Raw genomic sequence first — 18396 nt, forward strand, 5'->3', positions numbered from 1 at the left:
CCTGTTCCAATGCCTGACCGCCCTAGCAGTTGAGAAAAACGAGGTTCACTTTCCTGGTAGATTTTAAAAAGTTTAATAAAAGACAGTGAGATACCAACAAAAAAGAAAAGGTTTATAACGGCCGGTTGCTTGGCAATCAGCCAAGAGCACACCTGCTGTTTTAGAGACATCCCTTAAATTCACCAGCCCGTTGCATACTCATAGACCTGTCATAAATTTTCAAACTTTTCTATAAACTATTTTCCACATTCCAGGAACTGACTTACATGGCCACTCCTTGAGCCCAGCTTTTTTAGAGCACGCGTGTTTCTTGGCTGCGGTTTTAATTTCTTACCAGTCTCAGTCTGGGCTGTGGTGCTCAGTTTCTGCGGACCATCAGTAACTGGTGTGTCAGTGGCAGGTTCCCACTGGGAATTATCCTGCCAAACAGGCACTTCTACTACAAAAACACTTCATCAGCCTATGTTACTCCTAAAGAAAAGTATGTCTTAAAAACCATTTCAACAGCACACATATAGTATCCACCCGAATATTTGTGAAAAGCCAATGCCATAATATGTATTTATAACACAGTGAATATTTGTTTTCGTATACCTAGTTTGAATCTCCCTGTCTCAGCTGAGGCTGTTTCGTGTTTTCCTGCTCAGGATCATCCCAGAGCACATGGCACAGGACTGCATCCAGATGGTTTTTAGTATCTCCGGTCAGAGACACACTACAGCCTTTCTGAGAAATCTGTTCTAGTGCTCAGTCACCCAAACACTAAAGTTCTTAATCATATTCAGGTGGAACTTCCTGTGCATCAGTTTCTGCTCCTGCCTGTTGTTCTGTTGGCTGGCACCACAGAGAAGAGTCTGGCTCCCTCTGACTCGACACCCATCCTTTGGATACTTAGGCATATGGATGTTGTTGCTTTCCTGTGAGGAGCTAATCTGACTGCACTAAACAGAACCACAGAATCAATTAGGCTGGGAAAGACCTCTGAGGTCACTGAGTCCAACCTTTGACTGAGCACCACTATGCCACTGCACCATGGCACTGGGTACCATTTACAGTCTTTTCTTAAACACCTGCAGGAACAGGGACTCTACCACCCCCCCAGGGCTGCCTGTTGCAGTGGTTAAAACTCTTTCCGTAGAGAAGCAGTCATGTTGTGGAATACAGTGTGGGATTTGTATCCCAGAATACCTGTTTTAGCAGGCATTGCTCGAGCTAATGCACCACTGAAGGTCCATGTTTTTCACTTTAATGACACTTCTGCAATAACGTGTGTTTTGTGAGGACTCTAGTCCTTCCTATTCAGTCACTCTAGAGTGCTGCCAAAATCCACATTCAGCAGGTATTTATGTATTTACTTGATTTCAAGAAAAAAAGTAATTAGAACTATTTAATTAAATAACTTTTTAAGCATGTAGTCCAATCTGAATTTTTTTTTAGCTGGCTCTAGTTTTTGTAAAATAAATGCCTTTTAATTCTCTGGAGCACCGAGAGCATCACTGGAGACCACTGGGGGGAGCACATGACGCGCAAATGTTCATTCTGGAGACACAAAAGGTTTCTTTGATATAGACAGCATAGGAAATTCGGATATATATAAAAACATCTAAATTTTAAGTATTAATCCTGTGCCTAAATAATTATATAGGGTGCATAAGTTAATCATATTCCTTGTGTCATCTGTGCTAAAACTATATTTCATTCCTAATTTATCTTTTCCACTATCTTGTGGACCCCAACTTTAGCTGCCATTCATCCTAGAAAAGCCCCTTGTCGCTAGTACCATCGTTTCCTTTATTATCTTCTGTTTGCAATTATTACCTTCAGCTATCGTAACATTTATTCCTACAGCCTCACAGAGAATCCAGGGAGATGCATCCTGGGATCCCAAAGGAACAAGACTGCTTGTAAACTTGTGGTGAGAGATGGCAAGAAATTTCTCCGGCAGCAGGATAACCAAGGGGCAATATTGGGAACCTGGGACCTGATGAGAGGACTGGCAAAAGTGGGCGTATTAAAATTGTCCAATTATGTTTCACAACAGGACAAAAAGAAAACTCACGGGCTGTAGAGTTTCTCTCTAGAAATCTAAGTATTTAAGATTTTTTCATAGATTGAAACTTTATATTTTATCACTATAATTATACTACACAGGTCTTTCAGTCCTCTTTAGACAGTAAGATCTCTAAGGGAAAAGTAAATCTTTCACTAGTTTTCTATTGCTCAAAAGCTACTGATATCTATAGCCTCTACATTACCTTAGTGTGAAAGCACTTCCAATTACCTCCTTTAAAATTACAGTACTTGTAAAAATTAATCGCATCTTTAGTCTATATTAACAGATTTATTCCTGAGTGTCCCCAAAATACTGGCTAGTTATATGGCTAATGCACTTTTTTACATATTTGTCTTAGATTCACATCCAAGTTAGGTAATGTAAAAAATGGACCAGGAACATAAATGCAAGATGAAATCACCAGTCTCCACTCCAAAGTGTAGCAGTTCATCAAAAATATTTTAAAATCCAAATTATTTCAATACACCATCATTTTGTGTTTGCTTTAAACAAAGCTTCATTTTGGGAAGCTTAAAAACTTACAATGTAAGTGCAAAACCATACATGATTCTATATTTGCTTATGAATCATAATCTTACACTCATACTGAATTTGCTTTATATTAAAATTTATACAAGGAAAAATATGTTCCAACTTCAACTGGGACCTTTTAAATCTAGACTTAATTTTGGAATAAGATTTACTTGTGTCCTACTCATGTTTAAAAGATGAAGTTTATTTCTGGCATGTCACTGCTACTTTCAAATAGCCAGGAATTTCAGTCCAGCTGAGCTCAGTGTAGATCTTAGCATAGATAAATTTTGATTCCCAAGTAATGTTTTGAAAATAGAAGATCTGGGTCACTACAAGCTCAGTCTGCTGCACAGTAAACTGAAATGTGGCACACACTAAACTTTATTCACCTCAGCTCTATTGCTCTCTAAAAGCTGGAATTCTTCTCAGCTTGCACTAAAATATGATCTACAGACATAGCTATGTTATTGGCATACATTGTCTGCTGTACAAAAAAACCCCCACTCCTTAAAAAACATGGTGTACCAGCTAAGTATAAGCTACCCTAACAAAATTACTCTTCTGCCAGGATAAATAGCATTTAATTTTGATTAATTTTAACTTTGATTCCTCAGTACAGCTGTATTAGTAAGCTTTTCACAAGGGAGATCAACTCCAAGTTCATACAGGTCTCAGAATGTCCTGCTTCTCTAGAGTGTCAGCATTTGCTGCAGAACTCATATGTAAAAAGAAAAACAGCTCCCGTGGCTCCCATGAAGACCAAATTCACTATGGAGCAGTGTGACATTCCAGCTTCAAAGATGGACCAACCTAACCATCCCAGTGGGATGCTGCATTAATGCTCTCTTTCTGGCATCTCACAGCACATCTCCTGCAAGCAAACACTGTTTTCCTTTCCAAAAAAAAAAGTAATTTCTCCCAGTAGCTTCTGCAGTATTTTAAGCATGTGCCAATGACTTAGATTAAAAATCATTTGGTATGAAATGTAAAAGGAAAAAAGGACCCTGTCTGGATTGCATGCAGAATTATTTATCATTTATTCAAAAATCATCCTAAGTATAGGTGCCACAGAACTCTCTGGATGCTATTTGAGAAGCTACAGCCACCAGTGTAGAAGGGGACCCTCAGCAGGTGGCAGAGTGCCTGGTGTCCTTTAGTCCAGGACTAAAGATTCTGACAGTACCAGTCAAGCATCTCTGCCAGTACTGTGAAAGCACAAGGTTAGAAACAATTAAATCATTAAGAGCTTGGTGATTGATCTATCTCTGTATCTTCTGAGCCTGCTAGAAAGATGGAGAGATTTGCATGGGCATGTAGTGACAGGACAAACAAGAATGGCTTCAAATGAAAGACAGTAGGTTTAGATTGGATATTGGAAAGAAATTCTTCACTGTGAGGATGGTGAGACACTGGAGCAAAATGCCCAGAGAAACTGTTGAACAGCTTTCCTGGAAGTGTTAAGTTGGGTGGGGCTTTTGAGAGACCTGATCTAGTGGAAGGTGTCCCTGTCTATGGCAGGGGGACTGGAACTACATGATTTTAAAGGCTTTCCAGCCCAAACCATTCTATGATTCAGTTTCACCCTGTACATCACTGTGGCACTGTATGAGACACCAGTCAGAAAAAGGAACTCGCATACCCATATTCTGACCCCATAAACAAATACATAGATGAGCACTGCCAACCTTAAGAAACTGGAGTTGAAATGCAAACACCTGATTACATTTGCATAGTTGTGAAAATTTATTAGTTACAGTGTAATGAAAATCAACTTTTTTGGTACAGGCAGAAGTAAAAACATACTTTATATAGAAAAAAAATCACAGCTTTAAAAACTGGCTTACATTGTTTAAAATGAGTAAATCTGGTTGTACTTCAAGGCATTGGACTTTAATACTTAATTTTATGCCAAACCATCACACAGTGCAAGAAATATTCTGCAACAAATTCCATACAGCAGTCTTCAGAGTATTTATTCTCACAGAATCTCATGGTGGCAAAAAATGTACTGAATACTTTTCCATTTAAACAGGAAACATTGCTGAAGTTACATTTTTCTTTCTTCACATACTCTCTATTACAAAAATATCAAATTGCAAATTTGACAGTGTATTCTACAAATAAATGTGTCATAAGCAACAGGAATTGCAACTTTGGCACAGCTACTTTACAAAGTGTATTATAAAAATAAATTATATAGCAAATATCAAACAAAATCAAGCATGTGCCTTAGGCTTTGCAATTAGAAGTGAAATTCAGCTGGCAGAAAGACTGTTGCTCTCTCTCTGATTAGATACTTTTAAAATACCAGCAAGGCCATTCCGTTTTTAAAGCTCTACCAAGAAAAAAAAAAATATATATAAATCCTAATGGAAGCTCTAATACTTCCACAAATAATCAGTAGCACAAGTGACCCTGGTGTTGATGGCAGAGAGCTTCTAGAGTGATCCATCCACAGGCATGGAGGGCAGTGCACACAGAGAGCTCTAGTGGGTAACTCATCTAGAGTTCACGCGTAACTGGTGAATGATGACACTCTCTAAAAGAAAAGAGAGCACAACAGTCGGGTTGATGGAACTACAAACGCATTGCAACTTACTTCAAAGAAGAACAATTACAATGGCAGTGCAAGGCATTTCTCTAAAAGGTCTCACACACTTTACATCACTGCTTGATAAAACTGGCCTGGCTAAATGCTACAAAGGGAAATAAATTAGTACCTGGTGAGGGTTCAGAGTGCCTTGGCTTGCAACTCCAATGTCAAGACCTTCATTTGTTTGTCCACAGGGGGAAATGAGTAATGCAGGTGAATGGATTAAAGCAGAGAACACCAAAGCTCTAGCTCCACACCCAGTGGTGGAGTTGGGTGTCTAGTATATTGTCTATGCAACTTCATCCTAAATCTGGTGACAATTCATAAGTAGGGATGAGAAAGAGGTATGGGGTCATTTCACATTTTTTAAATTTAAACTTGGCTAAGAAACCATGCTGTGTTTATTCAACAAGTCTTCTTCAGTTTTGCTACTGACTTCAATGAGTATAAATTTCAGCTACAGCATGCAAAACTATGTGTTGGCATTTTCTTTAAAAGACTGGATTTAATTCTGTCCTGTATGTAGTATCACAGGTCTCTGACCCTGATTAATCCCTGGCTCTGCTTAAATACTAATGGCCTCGTCTTCTGTTCTTCTGCCTATATATACAGCTCTTACAGGCAACTTTTTTAATACTAGAATTTTACTGTCAATTAACATTTTTCTCTGAAAAGGTGTATTTTATGAATTTCAATTAAAGCATACAATTATACATTTTCAGAAATATTCATCCTAATTGAAATTACTTTTGTTACCTTCCTTTCTTACTAGTCTGAAGATTTTTTAAAATGTATGTGATCCAAGAAATGACACTAGTCGTATAGTTTTTGCCTTTTACATTTTTACTTCTTCTTCTTTACCTGCTTCCTAACTAATATTTGCAAGGTGTTTCATGAGGTTACATTATAAGAAAAATGAAAAATGAAAATATTTTCCATGTATTCTTACTGCCAGAACTTTGCCACTAGATGGCAGATCCCATTGCTGCTTTTCCTACATAGCGAAGCAAGAACACGGCTGAGGCAACGTCCAATAAAATAGGTTAAGGCAAATGAAATAATAGAATTTCCTGAAGTGAAAGTATTTGTTTTCCATTAAATTTATCAACAAAAATTGATTTTAAACAAGAAATGTACACTTGCTCTATCACATTGAGTAGTGAATTTGAAAGAATCAGAAATTATTGTATGATTTTACCTTACTGCTGTTCTGTTCTGACTTGAAGCTCTTGTGGAATATGATGTTAAAAGCTACATTTACAAATTATTTTCTTAATATTTAAAATATTATTTTTTAAAGAAAAACGTATTTTCTCAATATTCTCTGTGCACATTTAATAAGGAGTTTAGGCACAAAATTATAAAAAATTGGGCAGCAGAAAAAATATCACTCTCCTTGTTAAGGCTAAGTTACTGAATGAACAGCAAAACTACAGTTGGTGTCAGAATCAGACACCTTTCTCCTACAGACCCAAACAGTAATTGAGCAAAAAAGAGTAGGAGAAAAAATAATTTTTAAAAAAATAAAATAATTTCCACTGTTATAGTTCATTCATTTCTCACACACCTGGAGAATACACACTCTAATTTTGTCTCAGTTGTATTGCATTTGAAATGCTTATGTATATATATATATATATATATATATAATGTGCACATACACACACACACACACACACACACACACACACACATGCAGTTACTAACTGTCTGAACAGTTACTAAGCTAAAATTAGAGTAGGGCAGATTTTGTCAGAGTTCTTTTGGATCACTATCTGTAGAAACATGATTATATTTGGATGGATATTATATAATTTTTTCTAGGGTTCTAGACGGGAATATTTCAAGGAGCTATGTATTCACTTAAACAAAATAATTTATTTTAATGACAGAAAAAGAAAATTAAGTTAATGTAAAGCAGCTAATTCTGCTTTCAGTCCTACTGATGTAAGTCAGAACTTCTCGAGGAAACACATCAGGATACCAGTTTATATAATGAAGCACATCAAATGACATTTTAACATATAAAGTTTAATTTCTCCTTACAATATATACAACTATCACCAGATAATACAAAAATGAATGTACCACAGACAATGCACACCAAGCGACAGAAGAGAATCATACATCGGTATTTTCATTTTTAAAATCCCAAGGAGAGGTTTTTTTATTTGGAGAACCATTCACACCTGAGTGTTTCATACCTGAGAGCTGATAGCTCTGCACCTGACAGTAGTTAACCCTGGTTATATTTTAAGGAAAAAAAAAAAAAACAAGGTAAGAGAAATGTGTAGGGAGTAAGATTCAAAGTGAAGTTAATATATATAATGAGAAATATTGCATATTATTTTGCCCAAGAGGGCTCCAGCAAAATTAAGAGAAAGAGGGTAACTCACAGTGACACAGGGGAGAAAACTATTCCCCTAAATGAAAACAAGTTCAGAAGATGAGCTCACAAAAACTCCTGCCAGCAAACTACGTGTTTCAAAGCAACTCAGTGAAATTGACCACTGATGTGTGATGGGAACATATAATTGGTCTGAAAATTGTCCTGACTGTTGCAGCTTATGCCAAGTACCTGTAGCCCAGCAGGACAGTAGCTTACTTCATTTAAAGACCTGCTCTTCCACATCTGATCAGAATTACTGAACATTCAGAGTGTATTTTAGAATCTGTGTGGCATATTTCAAGCAGGGACATATGACTTGGCATTCTGTTGGCACAGATCAACACATTAATGTGGCTTTAGAGATTGCTCCCATGGTGGTAATTACTGTGTGCTGTAAGTGGTTTGAGGTTCAAATACAGTGACGTGTACTCTACAGGCATATTACAAAGTGTTTGGTTTTTGAAACATCACACTAGTGGTGTCACAAAAGGACATTTTTCTTCTACCATTTGCTTAGGATGTTTATTAATCCAAGAGAAATCCCCCCAGGCATTACAGCTGAAGCTCCGTGCTCCTTTTTGAGTCACACTTACTCAAATGTATTGATCTACTAATGACTACATCAGCAATGCCCCTATGTAAGGGGTAAGTCTCTAAGTCTGGTGATGGGATCTAACTTAGGGAACACAGTAGAAAAGTTATCAGGAAGTAGATTTAAAATCAGAGCGATCATCTGGAGAACTATGAGTGCACATTCTCAGTCTATGTGTGCTGCTCATGAATGGATTGGTGTTTTCCCTCTTCTTCCCCTTCTCCACCTTACTGCAAAGCCATATGTTACTTTTGCTGGGCTTGAGTTACCACAACTGCTTATATGGCCATGTCATCAGCAAAACAGGGCTTCTCTCCAGCTGACACTGAATAGATTAAAAGTACAAAGATCAGTCATCTTGGTTCCTGACAAGGCATTGTAGCTATCAATATGATTGTGAGTGCATTATTTTGCTACTGAAATTGTTCCACTTCATCATTACAAAAAAAAAAAAAAAAACCCAAAGTAAAACCCAAACAAAATGACTGTGAAAAAAGGTAAGAAAGCATGAGGATGAGTGATTCCAGATGGTCACTTAGGAAGGCCTAGTTTACACATTATAATCCAGTAATATAGAATACACAGAAGCCCTGTAAATAAAGCCCAAATATTTTCCTTTGGATTGATCTGTCAGAGTTGGATTCTTTGGTGCCTAGTAAAATCTGAGGTCTGAACAAGGCTTGTTGTTGTGGCATTTCTGACATCACTCCTGTGTTCATTCTTTGATGCTGTATGAAGCTGAGCTCACGCCCTACTCTTCCACACAGTGAAGCACTGCTAAGGTCTTGCTCCTCTTCTCTGCCATCCTTTTCATTAAACTGGAAAAACTTCTTACTCTGGAGACCCCTATTGCTTTGTCAGGTTTGGATGAAATTGGTTGGTGTGTTCAGTGTTATTCATCAGGCAAGGAGAGATGGAAGGATGGATGAACACAGACACTTCATCTTATAAGCCTCCTTTTCAAAAGGACCAGGCTCAAAGGCAGCCTTTGGAACAGGGACACAGATTTTTTTTGGGGGGGGGGTGGTTCCCACCTAGTTCAATATCCTGACCCCCTCAACCACTTTCTTGTTTCTGCTCAGTGAACACTGAAGCATTCCATGCAGAACAGCTCAGCCTTTCCAGGAGGGAATGAGAATGCCACCTACTTCCTCCTCAGCTGTCAGTGCCACTAGTGAACCTGCCTGCAGTGGGTTTGAGTCTCCTCATACTGTTGAGAAGGGGAACCTGTCTCCTACCTTTGAGAAAAGGTTTCAATCAAAAGCTTTGGACAATAAGCAGCACTACCCCTGCTTTTGTGTAGTATTTGATCTACTAGAAGGCATTCATGATCCTACAGTCACTTTAAAACACCAACTGGTTTGCTACGCCCTCCTTCTTTCTTTTTCTGGCTTGTGAGCCTGGTACTAAGTTTCATTAAAGCCAGCCTTTATGCTTTTTTGCCAGGTTCCTTTTAATTCAGATCAGTTCCCCAGTTAAGTTCAAACACAGCTCAAAGGACAGCCACATAGTCAGTGAGTACTTCCTTGGCTGGAGGTGACAAAGACAGGACTACAGCTTTTCAGTCCTGTGTGGAATTAAAGCCTGACTTTAAGCGACCATGAAATCGTGGCTTGACTTAAAAGGCTCTGAGGAAATACAAGAATACCTGCATTAAGGATCAGTGAGGTACAGAGGCTGCAGTGCTATGTTTAAGTCATAGTAGAAACACTGACTAGACAAGGGCTGTGGAAGAACATCAAGAAGGTCTTTATGATGCCTCTTGGGCTTGGGCACTGTTTTTAGATTTGGTTGTTTAAATTGCCTTTTGGAGCTGACCTACTGAATGGAGACTCTTACTGTAGTCACTAAACGTAACTGTCTTCAGATTCAGAGGAAATTTCAATGTAAGACAAATAGTAAGACTTGAACTTTTAAGACTTCTGGACTATATGCTTCCTTTTCTCTTCATCTTACCCTTCTTCTGCCTTCAGGAAACAAAAATATTAGGTCAATTAAAGCAGATGTCAAAAGTTTTGAGTGTAACTAAATACCTATTTTTAGCTAACAGTTTTACCAGCTGCCCGATTCCAACTCTCTAGCCTTCTGCTGCAGAGCAAAAGTCTCTTTTAGTTGTGCAGCCCCTGGAGAAAAGTATCAGATCCTAAGTCTGACCTCTCTGGAATTTCTAAAGTCTCTCTCATCAAATCCTACTGACTCTACAGGAGCAAGTCCCAGCCTGTGCCTGCAGTTCTTGCTCTAGCTGTGCCAATCTGTGTGCCCTAGATTTCAGGTACTGTGAGGCTGGCTTGTTTCTTCAGATGAATTAGTTTCTTAAACCTCAAACAAAAACAAGATTTTCAACCACAGCCATACATAGAACACTGAGTATGGTGACAGTTAACTAATTCTTTGACACAAGGAAAGCTTAAGGCAGCTGTATCAAGCCACATTAGCTTGGGGATCATGTCTGCAATATTATTTGACTGGTTTGACCTTACAACTTCCTTCAGTAACAGTATTTAGAGTGAATATCCAGAAAAACAAAACTTTTTTTCTATTTAAATAATCTGTTAGAGGATCTGATGTATTTCTGACATAATAACTCACATTTCTTGCTAATTCCAGTTTCTAAGTTTTATCTGAAGTACTGGAGATAGGAATTATGAAAAAATGCAACCAATAATAATCTCATTTTTTGATGTCATAGGGACTAGAACCTTAAAATTAGCAAGCATTTTAGGTGCTACATATGTAAAAAACCCAAAAGCTACTTTTTCTCATGTGGCGAAGAAAAATGCCCTTCATGTGGTTAATAAAATGCTAGCTTCACAGTAAGAAAATTGTTGTATCTGGATCTGAAATTCTAGAGCAATGGCAAAGCAGATGGAAAACTAAACATTGCTTGGATTGAATGCAATTTTGTTGACCTTCAGACAGATTCTTCCATCAAATATATTCTCCCAGGGCAAATTTCATATTTCAACCCCTGGTGCATTTTCTTTTCTGTGAATTTTACTTATAATTTATTGGTGGTCTTCCCACCTTGTTTTCTGTTTTAACCACTGGACCCTTCACAGCTTGGTGAGGTGGTTGAAGCATTATACAACCTTAAAACCGTAATTTATTGGTCTGCTCAGCTTCATTTCTTTTGGTTGTGTCTCTTCTGTGAGAATTGATTGCTTAATGAAAACGTTCTTTAATAACGCTACTGTTATGAAATAAACAATCACAACAATCATCAGTATCCACACTATTTCCATGCTGGTAAAATTCCTTAAAACATGCTTTAAAAATGCAAACATACAGATGAGGAAATCACAAAAAGGGAAGGAAAAACGATGGATGACCATGGTATTGTAAGGCAATCTGCATTTTATGACAAAATATTTTAAATAACTGAAAACTGAGAGTAATTTCCTTACCAAACCCTCTCTTTTTCACTGTCTGTACCTGAGCTGTGCCTTTAGGTAGCAATTCCTGCCATCAGCAGTCTGTGCTGACTTACCCTCTAAGCCATAAAGATGCTTGGTAAGTAAGGTTTAAATGTAAGACCCAACCAGGAAAACTGGAACCTAGTGAATCAATGGAATGAGTTGCTTCATAGCCTTTACTGGTCTTTGGAGCAGACACAAATGGATTATATTAATTTTTGCCAGATAGTGTTTCTCAAGCTTTTGCTGAAGACTAAACACCTTCTGGCTTACAAGCCTTCACCTGAGCCCTGAGCTCACAGAATTCCAGTGTGTGTAAGTCAGGGACCTGATTCTAAGTGTTGTCTACAAGTGTTAACTCCCCCTGGAAAAATTAAGTTGCTGCCAAACATTGTGCAACATCCCTATGCCCTTGAATTTAGTAACTATCTTGAGAAAGCAGCTCAGGGCTGAAAAAAGGTGATTTTGATGGGAGGCTCCTAGAGGGAAGGCCACATGGTGACACGGTGCCCATCCTTCTTCTCTTCTCCTCCCACACAAGAGGAACTGGCTTTCCTTAAAACAGGACCTCACATGTGCATGGCAAGTCTTCTGGCATTGTCTCCCTAGCCCATGTGGCATTTCAGTAATGTGATCAAGGCAAGAAGGAAAGCAGACCATGCAGCAGCAAAGGTGGAAAGTGACCCCTTAAGGTGGAAAACAATCTAGTAAAAGTGACCAAACTTCCTTTGATCTACTAAAAAGTGACCAAGTCTATCCTGAAGTCTAACCTGAACTAGATTAATAACCTAGTGCAGTTACCCCATTCTCACCTCCTAGACTGAAAAATCTTCCTGACATAAAATTGCCTTTTTGACAGCCTTTTTTTTTTTTTTTTAACTTGAGTAAGAAAACTAAAGAATTTAGTTATTTAAGTAGTCAGTGCACACACTTATTAGTTTGCTGTTAAGTGACAGCTGCAGGACTTTGTTAGTACAGGCAAACGTGAACAACTACACAGACAGGGGAGCTGACTCCCATGGCAGCAGGAAAACCTGCAGAACGTACCCCCTGAGCCACTGCCATCAGCCCTGACCCCCGCCCAGGGAGGCAGAGCTGCTGGCTGAAGATTTCTTCAGTTCTATTTTCATAGACTGAGTCTCAGCTCGAGGCTCGAATTTTGTGACATTTCCTGCTCCTGTGGCTGCCACTACTGGCTTTCCTGCTTTCATACCTTTTGACACAGGAATGCGGGTAGGTGTAGGTCTCGGGGATGACCCATCCTGTCCTGTCTGCAAAACAGAGAGACAGAGAGAAATGCTGTGAGTCAAGGATTTCTTCTCATACATGCTCATCTTATACTTTTCTTTGGTTCCTCTTTTACCTCTCAAATGACAATATCCCAAATCATACCTATTAGCAAAGTAATATTCACACTTGAAATCCTGCTGTGGCACATATTGCTAGAGTAGGGCCAAAGACACAGTTAGGATCAAATGAGTTTCTCAGAGCTTAGGTCCATTGTTTTGAATCAATATGTCATAAGGGTGGGAATTTGTGCAAATCTCCCATTCTGCAGCATGACACAGTGCAGGATGTCCTTGGAGGCTACTACAACCTTGGCTTGGCTGTCAAGACAGGCACAATATTAGCATCTTATACAGACACTAGCACAGGCCCTCAGAACAGCATAGTCAGGTGAGGCTAATGATGAACCCAGGGTAACTGCCAAATTTTAGGGGTATCATCACTCAGCATTATAAATAAAATTGAATTTTACTTCCCAAAGTATGCTGAACTCCTGGCTGGGGTTACTTATTTCTGCACTGGGCAGAGCAGGGGGCTGGGAGAGAAAGAGATAAAGATTCGTATTCTGTTTTCCTGTGCCTGTGGCAGGAGGGATGTGGGAAAGGGCTCAAGGGCTCTCCCCCTCCACGCCCTAATCCCAACCTGAGAAACTCTGGTGAGGGTGAAGCTGCTAACCCAGATTTCCAAGGATACCTCAAGACAGCGTGACATGGTCATTTGACCATCTCTGCCAGCCTTGTGCCCTGGACAACAGCCTAGCAAGAACACTTATCCCCAAGTTTGACTACTTCAGAATTAAACAAACAAAGAACAGCCTAAGGGGTTGGCTTGGGGCTGGCAGACCCAACACTGTGTCCTTCTGGAGCCCCAGCTGGAGACCAGGCCAAAGCTTTGAATCTGCAATCAGCACATAGCTTAAGCAACCAAATCTCACCATGTGAATGCACAAGGACTACCTGGATAGGATAAAAAATCTCAAAAGGGCCAACTGCTATTTTCTGTCTCTCTTGGCCAGATAACGATGCACATACTCTTCAAGGTCAACCCATATGAATGATGGCTTAAAGAAAACACTTACAAACATGACAATTCTGAAAGGAAAATGTGCTTAATCTTCTGCAGTGTGCAATACAGACACAAATGATAATGGTGACAACTTCACTGTCACGGCTGAATTTCATATGTGACTGACATTTCTGTTCAGAGTATAGATAAAGACTTTCATCTCACAAGAGAAAACAATTCTCCCAAGATCCTGGAATTGTAGCTAGACACACCTGCTAAAAGACTAAACTCTGCAACTTGTGACATACAAGCAAAATAAAACTAAACTCCTGAAATAGATGGATTGGAGGTTCATGTCAGCTGCAACATGCATTTGTACATTTATTTAAAAAAGCTCCATAAATGTTTTTCAGCCAGTGGCATCAGAGCTTTCTGTCTGCATCCTGAGCATGTCAAGGAAAACCATTCCTTAATCTTCTAAGAACAGTTCAAAACCCCATGTGTACGCTCAAAAAAAAATCACAATTGGAAAACTTGAATGCTGTCTGCCTGACAGGAAGGAAGCCATTTTCAATAACTAAAAGCAACATTTACAATAGCAGTCTAAAGGCTAATATGGAACTCACATGTAGATGTCAAAACAAGTTAGGCCTATACAATTCTGTAGGGCAAAACATGCAAATGCATTCCATCAGCCTTGGAAAATATGTCAACATCCCAGGGAACCCAAATGACAAACATCTTGTACTCCCTGAAAGAGTTCCACAGTGTGTAAACATGAGGCAATCAAATGGAGTAGCTGGAATCTCAGGCATTTCTTCAGCTTTATTCACATGTAAATTATTAACTAAGGATTTGGGCACTTTCAAGTTACTCATTTCAAGCCTAAATCACTCAAAAGCACTTTGAAAAGAACTCTAACTTGCTTTAAATTTCTTAGTTGCCTTCATTCCAGCATACTAACTGTTGATCACATGGAAGCTAATGCCTGCTTCCCAGGCAGCTGCAAAAGCATTTTGTGTTTGCCAAGTGAGATGGCACAAAGGTGCCTCCCCAGCCACTTCCCCTTGGTGGGGGAAGGGGCAGCAAGCAGAGAACACAGCCAGTCTGCATCTGCAGCACCCGTGGCAAGAACCCACACAACTGCTGTCTCCCCATCCTTTCTTCCATTCCTTCCAGCCCTGCTTGTCTATAGGCTGCTGTCTACTGGCTGATCCAGGAATGTGGCTCCAACCAGAAACCAGCCCTTGCTCAGCTGGAATGGAGTGCCTGAGATGTGGCCCCTTCTGGACACTGGATGATGCAGGCTGGATCTGAGCTGGCAAGGGAAGACAGGTGCTGGAACAGGGTCCCAGTGAGGTTACACAAGGCATTACTGACAGTGAGATGAACACATGCAGCTGCCATGGTGCAGTCAGAATCAGCTCTCACTGCACACACAGGTGTATTAACCTGCCAAGTTGCAGTAAGGTTGGGCAGTCCCGTTAAAGGAAAAAAAAGCAAAGTGAACATACAGAACATGTAGCATGTTTGAGTAGTTTGTAACAAATCCTGCTTGGGTGCATTTTATTGACACACAAAGATAATGCTTTCATGCACACACTGGCTTCTGGAATATTTTCATTACAAAAGTGCTTTTTCAGGATTTGTTCTCAGTCAGATCAGGCCCCAGCTTGCCCTGGACAGAAATGGTTCAGTTCAGTGACCAACAGACACCTTGAGCAATTTGAAATTCCCTGGGTTTCTCAAGCAATGTACACAGGGCTGATAGACAAGACAGATGACCTAAGGAGACCCAAAACTTCTGATAAAGCAGCTGGAAGGTAGACAGACTACTTGACAGCACTGAAAATGGTGCTAGAATAAAATATGTTTAGGTAACTTAATCCTGAAAGGATTAAGTTGAGATCTAGTCAATACAGTCAGCAGAGCCAGTGGGCAATTCAGCTCACACAGAAGCCAGCCCTGTCCCAGCTGGATCATCCCCCAGCGGAGCCAGCACACAAGCCTCAGGGCTGCCATGGGCACTGATGACTGCAGACTGACTCAGCTGCCCACACTGAGGTGTCTCCTGCCACCTGAGGTGTCCCTCAGCTGCCACTGCTCAAAGGCACAGCTGTGTTATCCCTCCCAGCCTCACACGTCTCACTTGCACAGGCACACAGCCAGCACCACAACACCTCTGCCCCCTGCACCCCCAGCAGCACCTCAGAGCACACAGGGGACACCTACACAGAGCTACATTTAGATGTCACTCTCAAACTAAGTGCTGCCCAACTGCAAGTGGCCCTACAGCTGCACAAGCACTCATCCCTTTGGCCCTGGCACCCAGCAGCTCCTGCCCTGGTCACAGGATACTCGGCATCACGGCTGGTGCTGTACCACAGGGCTGGCTCTGCTGCCACATTCAGAGGATTCCCTGTGCCCCCTGCAGATCTCAGTGGCACTGGAGGCACTGTGCTCCCTGGCAGCATAAACAGCTGGCACTCAGTGCCAGGCCTGCAGGAGGTGGGGAGCACAGGCATTAAGTGATTACAGGACTGACACCCATTCTGGTAGGCAAAGAATAGCCACATTCACCAGCAATCCTACAATCAAATATAAGACCTGAATCAAACAGGATGTAGGCACCACTGTTTTGGGGTTTTTTTCACAAAGAATACTTCGGTTTATTCTGTGGGATTTTTTTTGCACACTATATGAACTGTCCTGGGAACAGAAATTTGGGCCAACCTGCTAAGGGAAGATTAACAAACAGGCTCATTTTGGTCTCCATATCCACTGGTCTCTGTGGTCCATTTGCAATAAAAAAATCATATCCTAGGTCTGCTAGGATAGTTCAAGTATTTTCCTGGGAGTGAGTTTGACTCTAATTAAGCTAAAGAGGACTAAACACAATTTTTTCTGTTTCTATGGAAACTATCCAAATCCATAGGCTGCCATAGAAAAGGCATTAATACACTGTACAAAGCATCTTGTGTGAGGAGAGTTAAGACAAAAATTAAAGCCAGTGAGCTAAGAAAGCAGCTGTGTATCAGTTCTTGTTTGATTGTATTAACTTAAACCCTCAAAATTGTATCTGTTGGTTTCATCTAGGGTTACTGAGTAAATGATCACAGCTTGGGTTTTCTGACTAGGGGCAGTGAAGTGTGTTTGTAAAGTTGTCATTTGCAAAACAGATGGTGAATACACTTTTTTTTTTTCCCCCAAGAGGCTGGAGAGGAAAAGACACATTTGAGCTTTTTCAAAGTTGCCTACTCAGCTGACTAGGGACATTAAAAAATAAAGGGAATCATAAGATAAAGTAAATCTTATGGCTGAACTATTTTCCTTAAATTCCAGATCACGGAGGATAAAGTGAAGAAAGAAGCCAGTTTTTAGCCAGGAAAAAAAAAAAAAAACAAAACAAAATAAGTTTTGTTTGCCATGGTTCACTGCATCATCACAGTAGAGACAGACATTTAGTTAAAAAGAAAAGTTTTTAAAAAACAATTTTTCAGGCTTCTGAGAGACAAAAGGGTTTGTAAATTAATTCAAGACTTTAAAAAAGGAACAGTTGCCTCTAATATGTAGGGAAACACTGTATAAAAAAGTGTCTACCGTATGAATGCAAGTTTTCTTAATTCAGAAGCCTTAAATGGCACTGGCAGCTTCTCTCCAAAAGTGTGAAAGTGTATCTAACTACACTTTGACATTTCAGCTTGGGAAGAGGTGGCTGATGAGGCGTGTTGCAGGGCTCTGCTGACTCCGGAGCAGCATGGACAAATGAGCAGGGGATGACTATTCAGTAATTCTCAAGATACAATATAAAGGCTGTAACCAATGAAGGTATTGTTTAAAAGGTATCAAACAAAAAAGCTTTTCCCAAAGCCCACAACTGAATTCACTGCCCCCTGATGTTGTGGAAATAACAGTGTAAATGAGTTCAAAAAGCAATTAAAAGAATAAATAGAAGAAAACTCTGCCATGGTCTATTAGAGACAAAGATGTGGATACAGGCTCTGGTTCAGAGAGAAATACCCACCTATTGCCAAAAGCTGGGAACAGATGCTGAGGGAAACGTTGCTGTGCATTTACCCACTGAAAATCTTCCCCTAAGCATCTGTTGCAGACTGTCTAGCTAAGAAAGTTTTTGGACTAATATAGTACTGCTGGTTTTCTGTTTTGGTTAAATTCTTCTTTCCCAGGCTATTTCCAACTAAAGCAATAAAAATGTATGCTCAATAATAAACAGAGAGGACTATCAATAAATACTGCCCACTATGGTTAGAAACAGAGGTGAGAAGTCTTTCAGTGTGAAAAACAAGCTGGGGTTCCACCACAGAAGCCCAAAGAGAAAGCAAAGAAAAATGTGCTACAGGAAACTCTATTGTAATACAGCACTTAGAGAAGTTCAGAGGAACAGAAAGAGCTCTTCTATTCACTGGCTGAAGAGGCTTGGAAGCAATGATAACACGACTGCTTATTTATTCCTTTGAAGTTCAGTAATATAGCAGATACTAACTGAATTATATGGGGATCATGGGATTA

At 39.9% G+C, this 18396-nt stretch overlaps 1 protein-coding gene across 6 annotated transcripts in view; it reads right to left on the reverse strand.

The window, feature by feature from the left end:
* Positions 1 to 4306: 4306 nt before the first annotated feature.
* FILIP1 (filamin A interacting protein 1) overlaps positions 4307 to 18396 on the reverse strand; it is a 99921-nt gene continuing 85831 nt past the window's right edge. For 5 of the 6 annotated variants that reach the window (XM_079298976.1, XM_079298975.1, XM_079298980.1 and 2 more), the window contains 2 exons: positions 12622 to 12845; positions 4307 to 5126 (listed from right to left, as the gene is read on the reverse strand). In XM_079298976.1, coding sequence (XP_079155102.1) covers positions 12639 to 12845 — 207 coding nt within the window. In that variant the 3' untranslated portion in view covers positions 4307 to 5126; positions 12622 to 12638. The remainder of the gene's footprint in view (positions 5127 to 12621; positions 12846 to 18396) is intronic. The other variant, XM_079298977.1, reaches the window with a different exon arrangement.

Source organism: Erithacus rubecula (assembly GCF_903797595.1).
Source record: "Erithacus rubecula genome assembly, chromosome: 2".
Classification (NCBI taxonomy): Eukaryota; Metazoa; Chordata; class Aves; order Passeriformes; family Muscicapidae; genus Erithacus; species Erithacus rubecula.